Raw genomic sequence first — 23,440 nt, forward strand, 5'->3', positions numbered from 1 at the left:
CCATGCCCAGCAAATGTGCATGAAGTTGGGTCATTCCTTTGCCTTGCGAGCTATCGCACGTGGTACCTCTCTGAGTTTGCTTCAGTAGGCGCTCCACTATGGACACTTACAAGAAAGGAACACACGTTTTCATGGGATACACCATGCCAGACAGTGATCGACAAGATCAGAAAGGAAATAGCGAAAGAAGTATGCATGTTCTACTTCGACCCTAACTTAATCACCAAAGTCACTGTGGACGCAAACCCAGTGGGAGTAGGGGGCCATACTTGCTCAACACTCAGTAAGTGATCACTCCCCTAGTAGAATAGTATCCTATGCCAGCAAAAGCCTGACAGACATCAAAGAACTCGCAGGCAGAAAAAGAAAGCTTTGCAGTTGACTGGGCTTGCAAGCATTTCCACGTATTGCTCTATGGCAAACCATTCACAATCATTACAGACCAAGCTCTGATAATAATATTTGGCAAAAAGACAGCCCAAATGCCACCACATATCGCCCAGTGGGGTTTAAGGCTGCAAGAATACAAATTCAATATCGTTCACAAGTCAGGAAAAGAAGCCAACCGGCAGACTTTTAGTTCCACTGCTGGTCCCAAAATCCTCGAGCGACCGCGTGGAAGTTTATGTTAACTATGTAGTGCATCATGCCTGACCGTCATCAATCACACTGAACGAGCTCATGACACAGATGGTGGAGGACCCGACACTGGAACTGGTGTCAGCATGTATTCAGAATGGACATTAGAAATCAGCAGATAGTACAGAATCCTCAAACCCAGCCATCGACATGAGGTTACTAAGAACACTGTCTCGAGTGAAGGACAAGCTCTCTATCACCCCATCCAACCTAATACTGAAGGGAAACCAGATAGTATTACCATCCCCACTACAGCAGCAAGTAATAGAGGGACATTGGGGAATCATGTCTACCAAACGGCTGCTCAGACAGGAAGTATGGTTCCCCGGCATGGACAGCATGATAGGGCGTGCCCTCCTGTCATGTCACATCTGGCTCAGCCTACAGCTGCACATTTTCCCAGAGCAACTGTAGATGGCACAGCTTCCAGTACATGTGTGGGAAGAAGTAGAGATAGACTTCTTTGGCCCTCTCCAATCAGGCATATACATCCTAGTGGTACTAGATGAACACTTGAGAGATCCCGACATACAACTGCTACAGTCTACTGCAGCTAAATTCCTCATACCAGCGTTCGAACGATTATTATCATTCTCCAGCATGGGGTCTGGCATGGATTCACATGCTCATGAATATTCCCCGTCGTCAGGCCGGGAATCCTTGGTACAAAAATCAGTATCAATTTCGTTTCTGATCTGTCTTTCCTAGTAGTAACCAATCACTGATCTCTGGGTCATACTGCCCACAGCCAATGACTGCCCTTTCCCTAAGCCCCGCCTCTGGCAGCTATCCTCAGATTTTTACCGCACGTTCAAGTGTTGGGAGTCCTTGTGCTATAGCTCTCGAGCTTTTGCTGCGTTTTCGCGCTTTTTCAAAGAGAATTTCTCATTTTCGGTTAAATTGAGCCTCAAGCTCCACCGTCTTTACATCCGATCAACGGGGACCCGTTTCGGAAGTTTCTATGCCCCACAAGGGTGAAGATTTCATCGAACAAAGCTTTTGGAGGATTCCAGAAGTTTCTGAGGCCTACCCCGGACATGGCCCAGGAGAAAGGGAGCTCGACGCCCGGGAAGCTGTTCAGGGCCTGCCCTGGATGCCAGCTGCAGAACGTGTCCAAGGAAGACGAGCATTCCTTATGCCTCTACTGTCTTCACGAGGACAAAACGCACGTGGAGGAGGACTGTGCGTTTTGCGGGAACATGTCGGAGCGGACCATGAGGGACCGCCATCTTCGTCTCGCCAACTGGCTGGAGGGAAAGATCCCATCAGGTGAGAAGAAAAAGAAGAAATCTGAGCGGTCTTCTAAGTCCTGTGAGGGCGCCCCGGCGACGGGGGCCCAACAGAAGGCTAAGCACAGCGAGTCAGCGGGCACCGGGAGCGACGAACAGTCGGGCTCCTCGGCTGTCAGGCAGGGCGCATCCTCCCCGGCACCATCGACCACGAGCCAATGCTCTGGCTCGGGTAAGAGGAAATCCGAGAACCCGGCCAAGCTTCTGGAGAGGCCCCGGTCGATCTCGAAGATTTCGGCTGATGGAGAGCTAGGCAGGGAGCCCTCCCCCAAGGTGAAAGCCACAAGCACGCAATCAGTGACTAAGGCCTTGATTCACCCAGCCAAGGCCTCTATCGAGGAGGTTGCGGCAACCCTGGCGCAGCCTGCGGAGGTTGCACCTGTGGTAGCAGCCTCGGGCCCAGAGTCTCCCAGCCACCTCAGAGGGAGGCATCTTTCAAGCCCATCGAAAGAACCCCCACAAAGCCCCCGGCGGAGAAAGAGGGGGGGCAGTGGCCGTCGTGGATTCAGACACAACCTCCGAGGAGGAACTTGTCGAAGTCCCTGAGAACCACGACGCGGGCATGGAGGAGGACCAGCCTGTCGAGAGGCATCCCGACGAGGGGGATGACGGAAGCGACGGCGGTGCCGACGGGACCCCCGCCGCAGGACAACTCGGCTGCCATTTTGATGGCAATTCAATCCTTATGCTCTGAAATAAGGACTAGATTGCCTTTACCCCCGACGGAGGAGCCGCAGCCAGGCCCGACGGAGGAGCCAGGGGCAGGCCCGTCGGGTAGTCCACCACCCAAGAGGAGAGGACCACATCCTCCTACACCCTTTCAGCCCTCGAGACCTGCTCAACCCTCCTCCCGATCCACGGTCCGCGGGGATGACACAGGCACGGACACGGCCACGACGGGCACGGACGACGAGGGCGGCGACGGCAGGGTGGACCTCCCGTCGTCCCCCCCTCCCCGGGCTTCCCCGCCCAATGAGATTGGATCCTTCCATGCAATGATCTCCAGGGCATCCGAGCTTTTCCAGCTCTGCCCCGAAGAAAAGAAGGAGGGGTTCCTCTATCAGTGTCGAGTGACCAAGAGGAAGACGGTCCTCGCGGTACCTCTACTGGATGACATCTGGGAAGAGGGGCTCTCCCTCCTCAAGAACCCGTCCACGACGCCGGAAAAAAGGAACCGATACGAAAAGAAGTACCGGGTCCCCGACATGGCCCCTCTATGCCTTAGAGCACAGCCGACCCCGGATTCAGTCATCTCAGCGGCGGCCAGGAAGAAGGTGGGGGGGGCATCGGCCTCGACTTCACCACCGGACGGCGAGGGAAAGAAGCTCGAAGCGATGGGACAACGAGTCATCATGTCGGCGGCGATGACGATTAAGGCGGCCAATGCCCTGGCTATCGTTGCCCGTTACGACAGGGAACTTTGGTATAAAATCGCTCCCTTGTTGGACTTCCTGCCGGACGACAAGAGGGCAGAAGCCCTGGAAATCTTGCAAGAAGGCGAGGTGGCGTCGGACCACGCCATAACGGTGGCGACGGACATCGCTGACACCAGTTTCTGCCGGTTGGCCAACGGCGTTTGCCTCAGACGGCGTGGATGGCTTAAGGAGACGGATTTCCGCCAGGACGTACAAGCCAAAGTGTTGGACATGCCCTTCGACGGGAACAACCTGTTTGGGAAGACAGTCGATGAGTCCCTGCAAGCCATCAAAACGGACACGGAGACAGCCCGGGCCCTGGGAGTTCTCCAGCAATGACGGCCATCCTTTCGGAACACCGGAGGCAAGCAAGGGGCCTCCAAAGGTTCCGGCAGCGGCTCCCCTACCTACCGTCAAGCGGCCCGTTCCTGGTCGCAGGAGGCCTATAGAGGACGGGGCAAGACTGGAGGTTCCCTCCGTCGTCGCCAGGGAGGTCAAGGCGGCAAGTCGGCCTCGAAACAGGACTGAACCAACCGTCCGACGCCACGGTTGGTTCAGTCCTGTTTCGAGGCCGGCTGGCGAAGTTCGTCAGCGTGTGGGAGTCCATCTCCACCGACCGTTGGGTGCTGGAAACCCTGGCCCAGGGGCACGCACTCGAGTTTCTAAAGAAGTGCCCTCGCGTGCCACCCGTGGCCAGGAAGGAAAACCACGTACCCCAGCTGCTGCTGGAGGTAAGGGCGATGCTCAAGAAAGGTGCCATCGAGCTCGTCCCAAAGAGACTTCGGGGCTCCGGGGTCTACTCAAGATTCTTTCTCGTAAAGAAGAAGACAGGAGGTTGGCATCCCATCCTGGACCTGCGGCATCTGAACAAGTACATCAAGGCTCAGAAGTTCCGGATGGTCACCCTCCAGCACGTGCTGCGACAGCTGGAGGAAGACAATTTCCTGTCGTCGTTGGACTTGGAGGATGCCTACTTCCACATCCCCATTCTAAAAAGACACCGGAAGTTCCTCAGGTTCATGGTCCAAGGACGACACTACCAGTTCAAGGCCCTCCCGTTCGGATTAAAGTCGGCACCCAGGGTATTCACCAAGTGCCTAGCACTGGTGGCGGCGTGGCTATGCCTACAAGGGATCCACGTCTATCCCTACCTGGACTGGCTCATCCGAGCAAGGACAAGGGAGCTCGCCATGGAACGCACAGCGAAGACCGTCCAGCTACTCACGGACCTGGGGTTCTCCAACAAGTTCCCCAAATCCAACCTGGTCCCTTCGCAGGTCGCCCTGTTTCTAGGAGCCAAGCTCGACACAGTGGCATGGCTGGCCTCGCCGTCTGACGAACGGACGAAAGCCATCCTGGGCAAGGTGAAACGCCTGCTAGCCAAGACGTAGCCAGGGTAAGATCCATCAAATCCCTTCTCGGGATGATGTCCTCCTGCATCTATCTGGTACGCCTGTGCAGACTTTGAATGCGTCCACTGCACAAGTTCCTGGACGCATGCTGGATCCAGGCGACGGGCAGCTTCGAGGACAGGATACCGCTCAACGAGACCTTCCGACGAGCGATCCGGTGATGGGGCACCCGCACTCATCTGACGGCGGGAGCGGACTTTCAGTCCCCAGCTCACCAGGTTACGGTGACGACGGATGCCTCCCTGGAAGGGTGGGGAGCGCATACCGGAGATCTCCACGCGAGAGGCCTTTGGCTCCCTGAGGAAAAACAGCTTCATATCAACATTCTGGAGCTCTGCGCAGTGTTTTGGGCCCTCAGGTCCTTTCTCCCGTCCCTCAAGAGCAAGGTGGTGTGGATCTTCACCGACAACACCACCACGATGTTCTACATCAGGAAGCAGGGTGGAACCAGATCCCCAGCCCTGTCCAAGGAAGCCCAGGATCTGTGACACTGCGCCGTCGATCAGGGGATGTTTCTGGTACCTTTTCATCTGGCACGGATAAAGAACACCATCGCCGACTCACTCAGCAGGGAGCTGCGCTCGTGCCACGAGTGGGAGCTACGCCAGGATCAAGTGGATCGACTCTTCAGGCTGTGGGGCAGACGCCAGGTCGATCTCTTCGCGGCGGCGACGAACTCCAAGTGCCAGAGGTTCGCCAGCAGGTTCCCCCAACCGAGGAGCATGGGCGATGCTTTCTCGTTCCCCTGGGACAACCTGTTCCTCTATGCTTTCCCACCGTTGCCACTGCTACTCCGGCTCGTCAACCAGCTCAAGAGGTCCCGGTGCAGGATGATCCTCGTCGCACCGGCGTGGCCGAGACAGATCTGGTTCCCGGACCTTCTGGACTTATCGGCGTCCCCACCAGTCAAACTGCCCGTGGATCTCCAGAGAAGGTGGCGCCATTCTTCATCACCACCTGAAGTCGCTGAACTTGCAGGCCTGGCTCCTGCAGCACTAGAGTTTGGGGGATACGATATACCGGCCGACTGCAGAGAGGTTCTTGCAAAGGCCAGGGCGTCCTCAACTCTCAAGTGTTATGGACACAAATGGAAGAGGTTCTCTGTTTGGTGCCGGGCACAGAAGATTAACCCTCTATGGATTACGGCCCCTCAAGTACTGCCGTACCTACTGTCGTTGGCCAAGGCTGGACTAGCTCACGCCTCCATCAAGATACATCTGGCTGCCATCTCCAGATACACCAGGACAACAGGAGGGGTGTCCTTGTGGTCTTATCGCCTGGTGAAGGAATTTATGAAGGGACTATTCCGCTCGTTCCCGCCGGTGAGGGCCCCAGCCCCGGCGTGGGAGCTCAACGTGCTGCTGACCAGGCTCATGGGGGCCCCCTTCGAGCCTATGCATACGGCACCGTTGAAGTTCCTATTGTGGAAAACAGCTTTTCTTGTGGCCATCACCTCCTCACGGCGCGTGGGAGAGATTCAGGCCCTATCTTGCAAGCCTCCATACTTGACTTTTCACGACATGAGGGTGGTGCTCAGGACGCATCCCTCCTTCATGCCCAAGGTGCCGTCGGACTTCCACCTCAACGAGCCCTTGGTGTTACCAGTTTTCTTCCCGTCGCCTTCGTCGCCGGCAGAGAGGACTTTGCACTCGCTGGATGTAGCTAGAGCGCTGAAGTTCTACGTGGACCGCACAAAGAGTTTTCGGAAGACGTCACAGCTTTTTGTGAACTTTGGACCTGTGAATCAAGGGAAGGCTCTCTCGAAGGCTTCCATTTCCAGATGGCTCTCCAGCTGTATCATGCACTGTCACCGGTTGGCAAACCGACCGCTGCCCGGCGGTCCGAGAGCCCATTCGACCAGAGCGAACGCTGCTACGACAGCGTTCTTGTCTGGTGTGCCCCTGCTGGACATCTGCAGGGCTGCTACATGGAGGTCGACGCACACCTTCACGAAATTCTACTGCGTCGATCGGGATTCCAGGGAGGAGTCCAGGGTCGGCCAAGCAGTGCTGCGCAACCTGTTCGCCTAAGGTGAGCTTGGTGAGAAGGTAAGAGATGCTTAATGTTGAGTTGTTGTATTGCTTAATGTTGAGCCTGTTGCCACCTCCCGTGGTTGTGCATGTGTGTACTGCTATGTATTCTTTTATTCATGAGCATGTGAATCCATGCCAGACCCCATGCTGGAGAAGGAACAAGTTACTTACCTGTAACTGTTGTTCTCCAGCATGGGTCTGGCATGGATTCACATGCGAAACCCTCCCGCCTACCCCTCTGCGGCTCTTCACTTGGTCATACTGCCACTTCACGTGCTACCAAATCTGAAGATGGCTGCCAGAGGCGGGGCTTAGGGAGATGGCAGTCATTGGCTGTGGTCAGTATGACGCAGAGATCAGTGATTGGTTACTACTACGAAAGACAGATCAGAAACAAAACTGATACTGATTTTTCTGTACCGAGGATTCCCGGCCTGACGACGGGGAATATTCATGAGCATGTGAATCCATGCCAGACCCATGCTGGAGAACAACAGTTACAGGTAAGTAACTTGTTCCGTGTATGACATCCTGGAAATTGCAAAATGTTAAACGAATCTTCACGAGATCGTGAGTTACCTCTGCTTCCTGTAGACCGTGGAGTTGAGGTTGCCAGTATGTCGATGTATGATGGCCGATGAATGGTTAACGCGAGAAATTAGCCCAATCCCCTCCTGGCGATATAACACAGGACGGCACTGAACCAACTCCCAACGCCACGGGTGGCACTTCTCAGAATTTGCGTGACGTCGGGACAGTGTTTCCACTGGCTGAGAAGGCTTGATGAAATCACCGATGATAACAGGACTGAACTCAGGAACTTCCAAAAGGCAGTAAGGCACAGGTACCGGCAGGGCACAAGACAGACAAAGGAAGGCAAACTGCAAGAAGGGCAGAACTGACAGGAGAGTCCCTACTACAACTAGGAACCCAGACAGAACCTACTCTACCCTAAACCAGGGAGGGGCAAGGTATCAGAAATAAGGAGCAGAAAGAGTAGGAGTACCAGGAAGCAAGACTGGAATAAGGAAATGAGGCAGAACTAGGCAGAAAAGGTCAGAACAGGAAACTGGAGGGCTGGACAACAAGCGCCAGGACTCCAGCAGCGCATACACAGTAACAACCGCGTTGAGACGCGTTGTCCCTGTGTATGCGGTGCTCTTTTATGGCCCGGGGTCAAAGCGAGGCTTGGAACGCATGTTCCGACACTGCGCATGCGCGGGACGTCGAAACACTGACGATCCGCGCATGCGCAGATCCTCGCAAGATGGCGGCGTCCACGGCGCCCATCCGAACCGCGGGTCGGCGTGAGGAGAGACGCCACCGCGGGTACAGTCTCCATGAAGGAGGAGACCGCTGCGGCCGTGGACCAGGGACCCCAGGACAGGTAAGTGGCGCCCGTGAGCGAGCGCGCGGCGTGACACCATACCCCCTCCCGGACAACCCTGGAGCACCGGGTTTCCAAGGGTAGCGGAGATAGAAGTCCCGAACCAGGCGCAGTGCATGCACGAAGGAGCGCGGTTCCCAAGTACGGTCACAAGCAGGATAACCCTTCCAGCTGACCAGAAGCTGCAGAGCACCTCGCCAAATCCGTGAATCACATATCTCCTGCACCTCAAATTCAGGGACCCCCCGAACCAAGACCGGGGCAGGACGGGAACAGGTACGACCCATAACATCGGGCATGTAGGGCTTCAAAAGGGAAACATGAAAGACAGGATGGATCCTCCAAGAGCGGGGCAAAGATAAACGAAAGGCAACAGGCGAAATACGCCCTGTGATGCGAAAGGGACCAAAAAAGCGAGGGGCCAGTTTCACAGGTAAGTTGCGTACCGGTAGATTCTTGGAGGACAGCCAAACCATGTCCCCAACATGAAGGACAGGCTCAGGGGTCCGTCTCTTGTCAGCCTGCTCCTTCATATGTGTTTGTGCCGCTGCCAAGGTACCGGCCGCCAGACGATGTTGATCGCGGATCAGGGACACCAGGGCATCTGCAGATGGAACGGCACTGGAAGATGTTGGATGAACAGGCAGCAGTCTAGGATGAAGACCGGTAGAGCAATAGAAAGGGCTGAGTCCGGTAGCGGAATGAACAGCGTTGTTGTAAGCTGCTTCCGCGGTGTCCAACCATTCCGACCAATTGTCTTGGGTAGCATTGGCATAACAACGTAGGTATTGCTCAAGGGTCTGATTGGTACGTTCCGTCTGTCCATTAGTCTGCGGATGATAGCCGGAACTCAGGGCTCGCTGAATGTCCAAATGCCGACACAGTTGGTCCCAAAAGGAAGAGATGTATTGAGACCCCCCGGTCTGACAAAATCTTCTCCGGAAGACCATGAAGACGATACACCTCGTGTAGAAAACATCGTGCCATCTGGGATGCAGTGGGCAGCTTAGGAAAGGGCAAGAAATGAGCTGTCTTGGTGAAACAATCCACCACCACCATTATACACGTGAAACCACCAGACAGGGGCAGGTCAACTATGAAATCCGTGGCGATGGTATGCCAAGGGTACGGAGGCGTTGGCGTGGGTTTTAGAAGACCAATGGGTCTTTTGCGAGGAATCTTGGTCTGGGCACATACTGGGCAAGAGTCCACATAGTGCTTTACCAATGTAGCCCATCCAGGCCACCAGTACTGTCGTGCAACCAGTTCTTGTGTTGTACGGACGCCACGGTGACCGCAAACGACGGAATCATGACAATTCTGTAAAATGATTTTCTGGAGTTCCAATGTAGGAACGTACAGACGATCCTTAAAGAACAACAAGCCATCACGTTCCCTGATGTCAGCACGTTGTAGTAACTGTGTTCTTGAGGGATCCGTTCGTGTGGCCTCAGTCAACTGTTGGAGCTGGGGAGTCACCATCGATAGGAAATGTTTGGACGCTATCAGAGGTTCCGGTTCCTTGACACCTTCAACGTTGTTTTCCAGAGACCGAGACAAGGCATCAGCCTTAGTGTTCTGGGAACAAGGAATGTACGTGACGGTGAAATCGAACTGTGAAAAGAAAAAGGCCCAACGAGCATGACGAGAGGTTCTGCATTGTAAAGAGCGCAGGAACTGTAGATTACGGTGATCCGTGCGAACCACCACCGGGTACCTCCCACCCAGCAAGTGATGTCGCCATTCCTCGAAGGCAGCCTTTATCGCCAGTAATTCTTTTTCTATCACTGCATAGTTTCTCTCACTCACTGACAATTTCCTCGAGTAATACGCCACCGGGTGCTCTATTCCCGTGACTGCATCTTGCTGTAGTAGGACCGCCCCAATTGCGTAGTCCGAGGCGTCTGTTTCAACCACAAATGGTTTTACCTCATCTGGATGTCTAAGAACAGGAGCCGACATGAATGATCTTTTTAATTCCTGGAATGCCTCCTCGGCCTGCGTGTCCCAGAGAAACGGCACCTTGGTACTGGTCAGGTGGGTTAGACTGTTGGCCAGTTGAGAGAAGCGTGGAATGAAACGCCGATAAAAGTTGGCAAAGCCCAAGAACTTCTGAAGTGACTTCACGCCATGTGGCGATTTCCATTCTTGAATAGCTTGCAGTTTTGCGGGATCCATCTGTACTCCTGTGTTGCTGATCACGTAACCCAGAAACTCCATGCTCTCCCTATGAAATTGGCATTTTTCAATTTTGGCATACAGGCCGTTGTGTATCAATCTACGGAGGACTTCCTGTACATGTGCCACGTGTGCAGTATGTGTGTCAGAAAAAACCAGAATGTCGTCAAGGTAAACCCAGACAGATATTCCAATAAGGTCAGAAAAGACATCGTCCATGAACCGTTGGAAGACTGCCGGGGCGTTGCAGAGGCCAAACGGCATCACCCTATATTCGAAGTGACCAATAGGTGTTTTGAAGGCCGTCTTCCACTCATCTCCTTTCTTAATCCGCACCAAGTGATAGGCCCCTCTTAGATCCAGCTTGGTGAAGATCTGTGCTGATTTCAGGGATTCGATGATGTCCCGGATGAGTGGTAACGGGTACCTGTCCTTCCTCGTGATCTCGTTTAGTTGACGGTAGTCGATACAAGGACGCAAAGTGCCCTCTTTCTTCTTGACGAAGAACAACGGGAATCCTGCAGGGGATTTGGACGGCACTATGTAGCCCTTGTTGAGGCAATCCGTAATGTACTCCTGTAGTATGCCCTTCTCGAGGTGAGTCAACGAATAGATCTTGCCGTGGGGAATGATCGCACCAGGCAGGACGTCAATGGAACAATCAAAGTGCCGATGGGGTGGTAGTGGTATGTCCTCAGGCTTGGAGAACGCCTTGTCGTATCCGGCATATTCATGAGGAACCGATTGAGTGGCACATAAACGAGCAGATAAATCAGCAGGATTGAGGGACTCCAAAATTGCAGGAAAGGTTTCGTGAATTACACAGTCAGGAGGACAACGTGTCGAAGAGAACACCAGGGAGCGAGCGGTCCAGTCGACCTGGGGATTGTGATACAACAGCCATGGTAAACCCAACACCACCGGAAATGAAGGAGACTTGATGACGTCCAATGAGATACGTTCGAGATGCCCTTCCACAGAGAGCCACAAGGGATCGGAGTGTTGGCAAACCGGACCAGAAGACAAAGTAGAACCATCGATCACCTCAACCACCTTTGGTCGTCCTTGTTATGTAATCGGATCCCATTGGCAATCGCGAACGAGGCATCGATGTAGTTGCCAGATGCTCCGCAGTCCAAAAGGGCCCAGGTCTTCACACACTTTCCAAGACAAGCAACACCGACTTTCAGGATTAACAAGGGTACTGAGTTCATGGGGGGAAGGACGGATTCAGAAGGGCGGCCCGCTGCTGCCTTCGCCTCAAACAACGGGCCTGTTAGTTTTCCTGTTTCTTCAGAGGATGTAACAGACAGGTGCCTAGAAAATGGCCAGAACCACCGCAATACATGCATAAGTTCTTCTGTCGTCTTCTTTTCTTTTCAGTCTCGGATAACGGACCTCTGACGGCACCCAACTGCATGGGTTCTGGACCTACATCGATAGAAACAGCCGGTCCAGGATTCTGTGCTGGAAGAATTGGTTGATACCTGTCAGATCTGCGGCGTTCACTCCGTCGTTCGGTTAACCTGTGGTCAATGCGTAAGACTTGTTCCACCAATGCAGGCAATGTTTCTGGCTCCGGAATGTGCAGCAATTCGTCTTTGTACTCCTCTCGTAGTCCCCGACGAAACAAGGTTTTTTGAGTGATTTCGGGCCATTGTGAATCAGTTGCTAATTGTCGAAACCGACTGATGTAGTGGATTATGTCACCTGACCCTTGCTTGATCTCCATTTATTGATTCTGGGCCATGGCTGCCAAATTGGGCGGTTTGAAGACGTCCAAAAAGGCTTTCTCGAAGGCAGCGAAATCACCCAACAGAGGACTGTTGGTAGAGACCAAAGGTGCGGCCCAAGCGAGTGCATTGCCAGTTAGATTTCCAAGGATATACCCAATCTTAGCCTTGTCTTGAGAAAAATGTGTAGACCTGAATTGGAAATGGATCCGACAGTGAATACAGAACTCTGCCACTCGACGTGGATCACCATCATACTTCATCGGAGTGGTGTAAGCCATGGAGTTCTCAGGCGGGGTGACAGGTTGTGCGGGATTAGCCAAACACCGATCCAATGCTTGTCTGAGAGTGTTGTTTTCCTGGCGGAGAGTGGTCGTTTCAAGACGCATGGCACGCATTTCTTCACGTAGTTCCTGCATGTCGTCCATGTCGGGACTGAGGGATAGGCGTCTCAATCTGTTAAACGAATCTTCACGAGATCGTGAGTTACCTCTGCTTCCTGTAGACCGTGGAGTTGAGGTTGCCAGTATGTCGATGTATGATGGCCGATGAATGGTTAACGCGAGAAATTAGCCCAATCCCCTCCTGGCGATATAACACAGGACGGCACTGAACCAACTCCCAACGCCACGGGTGGCACTTCTCAGAATTTGCGTGACGTCGGGACAGTGTTTCCACTGGCTGAGAAGGCGTGATGAAATCACCGATGATAACAGGACTGAACTCAGGAACTTCCAAAAGGCAGTAAGGCACAGGTACCGGCAGGGCACAAGACAGACAAAGGAAGGCAAACTGCAAGAAGGGCAGAACTGACAGGAGAGTCCCTACTACAACTAGGAACCCAGACAGAACCTACTCTACCCTAAACCAGGGAGGGGCAAGGTATCAGAAATAAGGAGCAGAAAGAGTAGGAGTACCAGGAAGCAAGACTGGAATAAGGAAATGAGGCAGAACTAGGCAGAAAAGGTCAGAACAGGAAACTGGAGGGCTGGACAACAAGCGCCAGGACTCCAGCAGCGCATACACAGTAACAACCGCGTTGAGACGCGTTGTCCCTGTGTATGCGGTGCTCTTTTATGGCCCGGGGTCAAAGCGAGGCTTGGAACGCATGTTCCGACACTGCGCATGCGCGGGACGTCGAAACACTGACGATCCGTGCATGCGCAGATCCTCGCAAGATGGCGGCGTCCACGGCGCCCATCCGAACCGCGGGTCGGCGTGAGGAGAGACGCCACCGCGGGTACAGTCTCCATGAAGGAGGAGACCGCTGCGGCCGTGGACCAGGGACCCCAGGACAGGTAAGTGGCGCCCGCGAGCGAGCGCGCGGCGTGACACAAAATCGGACACACCGATCCTTTGTTCAGAGGGGGTAACTTCAAAGACGTTGCACAGTACATGGGGTTCTGCCACAGGAGGATCACGCCACTATGGCCTCAAGCCAGTGGAGCAGTGGAACACTTCAGGGCCAACCTGGAACGCGCAGTGAAGATATCGAACATCACACGCAAGCCAATAGAACAGGCCCTCTATCATCTCCTGCGTGACTATACGAACACTCCACATAGCTCCACAGGAGTGTGCCCAACAGAACTGATGGCTGGCTGCTCAGTGCGTACGAGACTGCCACACACTCTGCATAACAAAAGGTCAGACGACAGCGACCTGCAAGAACACATGACAAGGAGGAAAAAAGAAAGATGACGGAATATGCTGACCAACGTCGAAGGGCACAAACTTCTGACATTCAAGAAGGAGAAAGCATCAAGGTGAGACAACCAGGCCTCCATAAAACAATGACGCCACGACCCAATGAGCAGATAACAAGAAATGCATCTTTCTTTCGAAGAGTGCACCCTGAACAAACGGACACCCAAATAGGAAACAGTGGGCACCAAGAATGGTGTGAAAAATCGGGAATACAGGCGATGAAGAAGAATCAAACGATGAAAGGACGAAGCAGCACGTGGTTCAGGGGGACGATACGGTCTCGAGAGCTGAAGGATGACCCAGCAGAATCATAAAGAAAATCATAAAGGCAGTGGATTCAATAAATGGGTCGAGACATTATTATTTTGGGGTGGGGGGGTTTAGTGTCGAACTGAGCTGTAACCACTCCACACTATCATGGGACGTAGGATACGTCAGGTCATGTGACCGCATGTTACATGAGGAGGAAAGTGGAGTTCAATAAATAGCTATCAAGCAGGGTGGCTGTGGGTGTGTTATTCTGTGTCCGAATCCCACCAAAAGGCGGATGTTATAGTTCTGCCACTGGTGGGGGCTATCTGACTGCGACGTGCCCCCTAGCACTAGAAAACAACATTTCCTTCACATCCAGTTCTCTGTCTGGGAATGGTGCCTGTGCATCCTACTTGAAGGCATACATGCTCAGCATTTTGGGCGTCAAAAACACAAGTAGCATTAGCATAACATTGAGGCATTTTATGTGAGTACAAATACAAACTAAATGCTAGGATCTCAGGAACTGCACGAATTTGGTGACTGCGTGTCTACTGCATGTTGCTAATTCACCATAGAGTAGGCAGAAATAGAGTAGGCAGAAACATGCGGCTTGACGCTGTAGCGCCCCCATGCCACGCCAGTAACGTCTACGCAGCGCTTGCACACAATACACCGCCACAAACCACCATCAAACGCACATTATGGCCCTTTCTAATCTGTGTTACCCTCCCACTGTGCTCATTTTGTAAAACTGCAGCAGAGAAACCCACGACCCCTGCACAATGCCTCAACACAAACTGTGCCCAGCGATGTCTTCATATTTATACTTAAAGCACAATGATAGTGTGATGTTTAGGGGCCGCCGGGAGGCGTGCGGGCCCGTGTTCATGAGCTGGCCTTGAGTGGGCCGGGGCCGGCCCTGGTGCACAGCGCGTCACGGTGCGCAGAAACACAAAAGACGCGACCACTCTGTTGGGTGCATAAACCCGGACACTTCCGGTGATGCCTTTATTTCCTGTGTGTCACGTGACCGGGAACTAACGGGGCACGTGACACCACAGATGGCATGCCTGGAAAGTTTTCACGTAGATCACCATCACGGTCGCTAAACGTGCACTAAAATTCACATCAGACCTGCCAGCATAGACAATGGTGAAGGGTCATGGGAGTCGTAGTCCAATATATGTGGAGAGCTGCAGGTTGCAGACCCCTGTACTAATAGTTAAGCTCTGCTCACAACGAAAGTGACGTAAATCACACACTACGTAAGTTTATAACTTCTGTCTATCAATAAGAGCTTTTGCCCACCAGGTAAGATGCAGTAGAACAGACACAGGGTCATTTTCAATGACCCAGAGTAAAACCTAGGTGTAAAGCGTTTGGCGCCTTGGTTCACCGCTCAGATGCTTTTTAAATAGTTCTGTGTAAACGGGGACCCCGTCGCCTAATTTTCCTCGTTTGCATGTCCGAGTGCAAAAGGGGAGGGTAATAAGGCAGCATGCACAAATGTACGCCGCCCTTTTGCACCCCACCATGAAAATTGAGTGAACGCTGCCTGCCATGCATGTAAAGCAGGTGATGTTTACAATGGATTCCTAGGGAGTCCCCAGCATGTGTGTCAGCATAAAAATGCATGCACTTGCGAATGTTGGAATATTTATATGGCAGAGAGGAAAGGGGCGGTGGAATCGTACTTTACGATCCGCCCCACATCTCCCCCATACAGATGAATGTAAATGGGGTGTGAAGTGAATGAAAGGCGTAAGAGCGTTGCAAAGAAGCTTTGTCTTATGTGTACCTTACGCCCTGGAGGAGAGTGAGCTCCAGAGTGGGAGTCAGGATGAGCAATCCATGTCCTCCCCGCTCTCTGCCCACAAATCAACATCATTGTTCAGCTGCATGAGATTTTCATGCATCCAGGCAACAAATAGATTCCGCCTGATGCAGCTCCTGCTAAAAGAAGGATGATTCCATAGGAGTCCAGTTAAATGTCCTCTGCAAAGCGGTATTTGCAGGTGGCATTTACATTTTTTTCCAAAAAGGATTATGAATGTAAAGAGTAATGGCGATTTCGCCTCTTTTTACTCTTTACTTTTGCACTCGGTTTTGCAAACGTCGAAAATTGCGTCCGGGAGACCCAACAGCACGTAAGACGTATGTTGTTGACCCCCTGCACGCAATTGGCGTTTTTTTGTAAATGCTGTTCACAAATAAACCAAGTGAAGTAGCATTTCTTTGCACTTCTCATAGTTTTACAGCTGGTTGATATCTTTATAACATCATTGAGTATTAATGTGTAATATCTAAATGTACGCCCTGCCATCCTTATAACCCAAAATACAGGTGAAAGTTGTGTGTTTCCTTGTGCAAGTATTTTACGGCATGACGTAACATTAATTTTCCCCCCTGTAGGCCCTGTGCAGATATCCGGTGACCACCTTCTGTTCGGCCCCCACTGCATACCGTATGATGATACAGCATAATCTTGCCAGGTGAGCCCTTCTTTTCAAGGATATATCACATCAGAGGGTTTTGCATTAAAGGCGACGATTCTTCTTTCCTCAACATTTTTGAAGTAAACAAATGTTCGCCCCCACAGGATGTCTTGGTTGCTGGGTACAAGGGTATCGCCCATTTAAAAAACAATCCAGCACAGGCAGTTCACCACGTCAAGTATATTTCCAAGATCATGAGTCAAAAGCAAAGACCTGACCAATCACCACTTTTCCAGTCCATTAATTAGCAATAATGCTGTATTTCGATGGCCATTACCGGCGGAACCGCCCTCAGTTCATGTTAATGGAGGGAAATGGGACGTTGCCACCTGGTGATGGCACACAGAATGGGCATTATTGCTATTTGAGCATTCCTCCCGATGGAGGTGGAATGTTTTGTTTAAAAGATGGAAGGACATAGGAGAAACATTAAAATGTTGGGACAGAAGTCTTACAGCAGCCAATTTTGGCCTCTGCCAATGCATTATATCCAATAGAAAAGTCAACGTTTGTTGGCTCACTGTTGGAGTTGTGTTCGGTAATTTTCTGGCAGATAATATAACATTTTTCTAGCTTAAAGAGATGCAGATACTAACCCATGTTCCTATCCAAGCCAATATAAGCAGGTTTTTTGGGTCAACATCAAAGCCCACAACAAATCCACTACACTACTGCTAATTACGCAAACTCTCCACACCTTATCAGGCCAGTATGTCTCTCTTCAGGCACATGCAGGTTCATTTTTGTAATTGTAGGAATCTGTTAGGTACTTTACTCAGAATGTAACAATGTAAGACAGAACTGGATGCTTCGCCCTTTGCAGTGCAAGGCAGTGACCATGTTAGGATTGCTGTAGGAACCATAAGTGGCACATGCATGTGTTTTTGATGTTTTGCACTGCAGCCATCACATCCGTTCAACTAACGTTTTTTTCTGTGAGTGTCTATGCTCTAAATGATAAATGCTAGCATAGTCACAGTGCCCATTGGGCATGGCCTGCAGACATGCCCAGGTGACAATTTGCCTTAGTCGTGGCCTTTGGTCTTGCCTTGTACTACTTCAAGCCACCTGTTAGACTTTTGGCCAGTGCCCTGGCCCTCCAAGATTCCCATTTTGGCCACAGGGCAAGGACGCAGGTCATTGACAGTGTGCACTGTGACTACGTCACGTTGGACGAGACAACGACAGAGGTTACAGGGGATCTGGGGGCTGAGGGCACTCACAAGAGATATCTCCCAGGGTCCTTCCCTTCTGACCAACCAATTCTGCCTTCCAGAATTGAAGCAAGTCGAAGCTAGGATTAGAGGTCTGGCATCACATTCTATGACCAGACTGGAGGCGAGCATTATGCTTCATCTTCATTTATTCTACTCTTCAGCAGTTCAACAAAACACATATAAAACCCTTGAATCCATGAGTCCCTGTAGTCCAAGCCCTCTCAGCCAGTCACAACCCACTTCCTGTGCTTGAGCTCCTCCTCTTTATTTACTGCTCTTCAAGCAGATAAGTACCATAATTTTCCCTCTCCGTGTGTCTGTGTGAATTGACTGACTGTGTGAATTGACTGGAAGTGAGTGGTTGAATTTTAAGGAAATGTCATTGTGTATATTCGAATGCGCGCAAGTATGTGAACAGAAGGTGTTACGAAGTGATTAGCACTATAGTTGGTGTTTTTAGTAGTGCGTGCGTACTACGTTACAGTATTGTACAATATAGTATATATATATTATAGTACACGCTTAGCAGTTGCAGTGTTATAAAAACAAAGATTGTACCTCGTTACAAAGGTACATCAGGTAAGTAATTAGGTAGAGTCTGTGACGCCGGCGGCCCCGTGTCGCAATTTCGGCACCTCAGGGGTGCAGCCAGCCTCGCGGACTACGCAGCAAGAGTACAGTTACTCGCGAGGGCTGACCCCCACCCTCGGGTGGGAGAAGCCGGTGCCCGCGAATACAGAAGCACGCCGAAACGGCAGCGCAGCAGTAGCCCCTACCCTGGGGTGGGCGGAGCTCCACTCGGGAGAGCAGCCAATAGCACTCCCGCGATCAGGCCCCCACCCGCAGGTAGGAGGGACTTAGCGTGAGTTCCTCGCGCTCTCAATTCGATCGTCGCTATTAAGCGACTGTATTACGGCAGCAGTGTCATGCATGCTGGACGTGGTCCTACCTCCTACGCTCGTAGAACAGCTAGACCGTTCTATTCCAAATGGCGGTTGTTCGATATGTTGCCGGGAAAACGACGTTTGCACTTTTCACGTCGCTAACTTCACGTGTATTCTACTTCGTCACGTGAACCACGGCATTACGTATATAAGCAGCGTGGAAACTTCACTCGCTGCTTCTGATCGAATCATTTGGCGTTGTGTAGCTTAACCTCCATTCTACATCCTTGCAGGTTACTACAGCTACTTTTTGGGCCTTCTATAGCGTGTTTTCCGCCACACGCTGATTCCTGGAGCTGTTTGTTCGCGTGCAAATCCACACTGACACGTTATCTTCAAGCGCGGCTGGCCTGGGCTGCGTGAATCCTGTTCGCGTGCAAATCCATACGGACACGTTATCTTCAAGCGCGGCTGGCCTGGACTGCGTGAATCCTGCTCACGTGTAAATCCACACGCGCACGTTGTCTTCAAACGCGGCTGACCTGGGCTGCGTGAATCCTGTTCGCGTGTAAAATCCACACGCGCACGTTGTCTCCAAACGCGGCTGTCCTGGGCTGCGTGAATCCTGTTCGCGTGTAAATCCACACGCATACGTTGTCTTCAAGCGCTGCTGGCCTGGACTGCGTGAATCCTGCTCGCGTGTAAATCCACACGCACACGTTTTCTTCAAACGCGGCTGACCTGGGCTGCGTGAATCCTGTTCGCGTGTAAAATCCACACGCGCACGTTGTCTTCAAACGCGGCTGTCCTGGACTGCGTGAATCCTGTTCGCGTGTAAATCCACACGCATACGTTGTCTTCAAGCGCTGCTGGCCTGGACTGCGTGAATCCTGTTCGCGTGTAAATCCACACGCATACGTTGTCTTCAAGCGCTGCTGGCCTGGACTGCGTGAATCCTGCTCGCGTGTAAATCCACACGCACACGTTGTCTTCAAGCGCTGCTGGCCTAGACTGCGTGAATCCTAATCGCGTGTAAAATCCACACGCGCACGCTATATTCTTCGCGGCTGTACAGAACCGCGTGTACTTTGTTTATACCATAAAAAGGGCGCTAATTCCAACTCCTGCACCTGTGATATTAACAGGGGGATTGATTCATTTCTATACTTCTATCTACGTGGGAAGGAAGCTTTTCAAGGATTATTGGAAGGTGACAGTGAACAGTACTTTGGACGCTATCCTGTGGTGCATCAACCCGGTATCTAGCGTGAGCCTCGTTCCGTTCGGGATAAGTCTCCCTTACTAATCTTCCCTTCCTTGTCGTTTGTTCTACCTTTGGATTTCCTCAAGAGACTTCTGCTGGATTCTTCTGCCCTAGACTTGAGGTCAGTGTGTGCATTCATGTCATTTTCTGTTCTATCATACTCAGGTTGGGGCAGTTATTCATGATACTTTATTTTGTTCTAGGCTGACTTCCTATACCTTCCCCACGCCCTTTCCAGTGATCCATCGCTCTGCCTGTTTTGTCAGTCAGAGAGTTGTATCATTTGGAAGGTCTAAACTTGACTTCACAACTATCAAATCGTGTGAACAGGGATCCGGAAGACCCTACCACCTGTATCCTTTTGAGTACCGTATCCTTTTCAGTCAATACTTTGGTGCATTCTGACAGAATCAGAAGCCATGCAGGGTACGGATCCTTTAGCTGTTTTGACTCAGTTGATCAGCGATTTGAGAAACGAAATGGTTACGGCACAGGACATGTTACGGCACCGTATGGACGTTATGCAAGACGCCATGCACGGTAGTCCTCAGGGAGCACAGGTTCCAATGGCCACTGCATCTGGATCTGGGACTATGACACCCCCACAGGAAACTATTAATGTGGTTATGCCCACTCAGTTTCCCTTGGCCCCTCCGGAGCGGTTCACTGGTGATCCCAAATCCTACAGAACCTTCGTTAATCAGTGCCGACTCCATTTTCTTTGCCGTCCTACATCTTTTCCTGACCTAACCACAAAAGCAGCATTCGTGCTGTCCCATTTAGGGGGCACAGCTGCTGCTTGGGCTAACCCTTTGTTGGAAACAAATAGCCCTTTGTTGTACGACTGTGATGATCTCTTGGCTGCTATGAGTAAAGTCTTTGACATGCGTTATGCTACTCAAGCCATGGATCTGGAGTTACTTAATCTACAACAAGGCAATCAACCTCTTCTGCCTTACATTGCCCGATTCAATCAACTAACAGCCGAAACTCAATGGCCTGACGGCAAGAAAACGGCTGTTTTCTACAAGGGTCTTTCAGAGGAACTGAAAGATGCCTTATCTACAGTTCCAGTGGTTCCTACGGGATTCACAGAGTTGCTCGATTTGGTTCTACAAATCGATGCCCGAAGGAATGCTCGGAAAGGAGAGAAAAAGCCCTTCATACAAGCCTCGGTTCGTTCAGAGACACCGGCAGTCCTCTCGAACGACCCCGAACCAATGCAGATTGGCGCCGTGAGAGGCCGGTTGTCCAATGCAGAACGAGAGAACCGAAGAAAGAACCATTTATGTATGTATTGCGGTTCATCCGAGCATTTATTAGCGACATGTCCTAAAAAACCCGTCAAGCGTTCGGGAAACACCAAAACTCGACAATAGCAGGAGTCCCTATGTCGAGTGTTTCATCGGAATCCAGTACCATTCCTAATCACGCACCCGTAATTGTTGAGGTGACGTTACGTTGTGATAACCGAGAATTGGTTTCCAAGGCCATGGTTGATTCCGGAGCCACCAACAATTACATAGACATCACATATGCCAAGAACTGTTCCATACCCCTTGTAAACAAGAACAAACCTGAAACGGTTAATACCGTGGACGGATCTGTTTTGACTTCTGGTATGGTAACCCAGGAGACGGTATCTGTTCAGATGACGTTATCGAATAATCATTCGGAAGAAATCGTCTTCGATGTCATAGCTGCTCCGCAGTACGAAATCATACTTGGTCTTGCATGGTTAACTCTTCATAATCCCGCCGTTGACTGGGTTTCGGGATTGCTCCAGTATCCTTCAATTCATTGCAATGAACATTGCTTTACCAGTCAGGAGGTGTCAAACAAGCAACACATATTGGCCTCTATGGGGGGAGTTTCGACTATAAGCGTGGTACATCAAAGCGACACTACCATACCATGCGAATACGCTGAGTACGCTGATGTCTTTGATAAAGGCCAGGCAGAACAATTACCTCCCCATCGACAGTATGACTGTCCAATTGAATTGATTCCTGGTGCCAAAATCCCTACAGGTCGTTTATATTCACTGACTCCAAAAGAAGACGTTGTGTTGAAAGAATACATTGACAAAGCTTTAGCGATGGGTTTCATACGGCCATCAGAATCACCTGCTGCGTCTCCTCTATTCTTTGTTCCGAAGAAAGAGGGAGATCTAAGGCCTTGCATTGATTACAGGGCACTTAACGACATCACCATAAAAAATCAATATCCTTTACCACTGATAAACGTTCTATTGGATCAATTAGGTACTTCCAGTTACTTCACCAAATTTGACTTGCGAGGAGCATACAATTTGGTTCGCATTCGTGAAGGCGACGAATGGAAGACCGCTTTCAAGACACGGTATGGTCTTTACGAGTATTTGGTGATGCCTTTTGGTCTGTGCAACGCTCCCGCCACTTTTCAATTCTTCATGAATGATATTTTCAGGGATATAATGGACCAGTTTGTGGTGATTTATCTGGATGATATTCTGATCTATTCATCATCTTTTTCGGAATACGTCAAACACGTTTCTACAGTCCTACAAAGACTCAGGGAGAACCTTCTTTTTGTGAAAGCCGAGAAATGTGTCTTTCATTCACAGGAAGTGGAATTCCTGGGTTATGACATTACCAATCTAGGTGCTCGAATGAGTCGTTCCAAGGTGAAGGCCATATTGAATTGGCCTATTCCGCACAATGTCAAGTCATTACAGTCTTTCCTAGGCTTTGCGAATTTTTATCGCAGATTCATTCATTCCTTCTCCAAAACAGTAGCTCCTTTGACGGCTTTAACTAGTTCCAAAGTTACTTTCTGTTGGAACCAGAATGCCCAAGCATCATTCGAAAAGTTAAAGGAAGCATTTACCACTGCACCCGTGCTTCAACATCCAGATCCAGATCGCCAGTTTATCGTTGAAGCGGATGCATCCAGTGTCGCTACTGGAGCGGTACTCTCACAAGTTTGCACAGAAACCAAGGAGGAGCACCCAGTGGCTTTCTTCTCTCGCAAACTTACCCCATATGAACGAAATTACACCGTCACTGAGCGGGAATTGCTGGCTATCAAGGATGCCTTCCGAGAATGGCGTCATCATCTTCTTGGGGCCAAACATCAGGTGTTGGTGTACTCTGACCATAGAAATCTTCAAGCATTCAAATCTATGAAATGCCTTACGGCCCGACAGGCCAGATGGCATGTCTTTTTTGCCCAATACGATTTCCAGGTCACATATCGTCCTGCCCGAGAACACGTTAAGTCGGACGCGTTGTCTCGTATGGGTGAAGAGGCGAAGGAAGAAGCACAAGTACAAAATCAGTTGTTGGCAGATCATGTAATATGTAGTTGTTCTGTTCAACCATCCTTAAAAACCGAAGTACAAGAGTGGGTGAAAAAACATCCACAAGTCATCCAGGATATGAATCTGGACGTACATAACGGTTTACCTTTCACACAAGGAGTGCTCTACCTACCGACGTCTTCAACGCGGAATAAAGCCCTCAAGTGGAATCATGATTCCTTGATCGCAGCC

At 51.1% G+C, this 23,440-nt stretch overlaps 1 protein-coding gene across 5 annotated transcripts in view; it reads left to right on the forward strand.

Annotated features, from left to right (window-relative positions):
- The window catches only part of LOC138569309 (acyl-coenzyme A synthetase ACSM3, mitochondrial-like), a 770,966-nt gene that overhangs the window by 405,895 nt on the left and 341,631 nt on the right, over positions 1-23,440 (forward strand). For all 5 annotated transcript variants that reach the window (XM_069647172.1, XM_069647174.1, XM_069647173.1 and 2 more), the window contains one exon: positions 16,461-16,540. In XM_069647172.1, the coding sequence (XP_069503273.1) occupies positions 16,461-16,540 (80 nt within the window). The remainder of the gene's footprint in view (positions 1-16,460; positions 16,541-23,440) is intronic.

Source organism: Ambystoma mexicanum, chromosome 2q, assembly GCF_040938575.1.
Source record: "Ambystoma mexicanum isolate Mex_15411 chromosome 2q, UKY_AmexF1_1, whole genome shotgun sequence".
NCBI classification, from domain to species: domain Eukaryota; kingdom Metazoa; phylum Chordata; class Amphibia; order Caudata; family Ambystomatidae; genus Ambystoma; species Ambystoma mexicanum.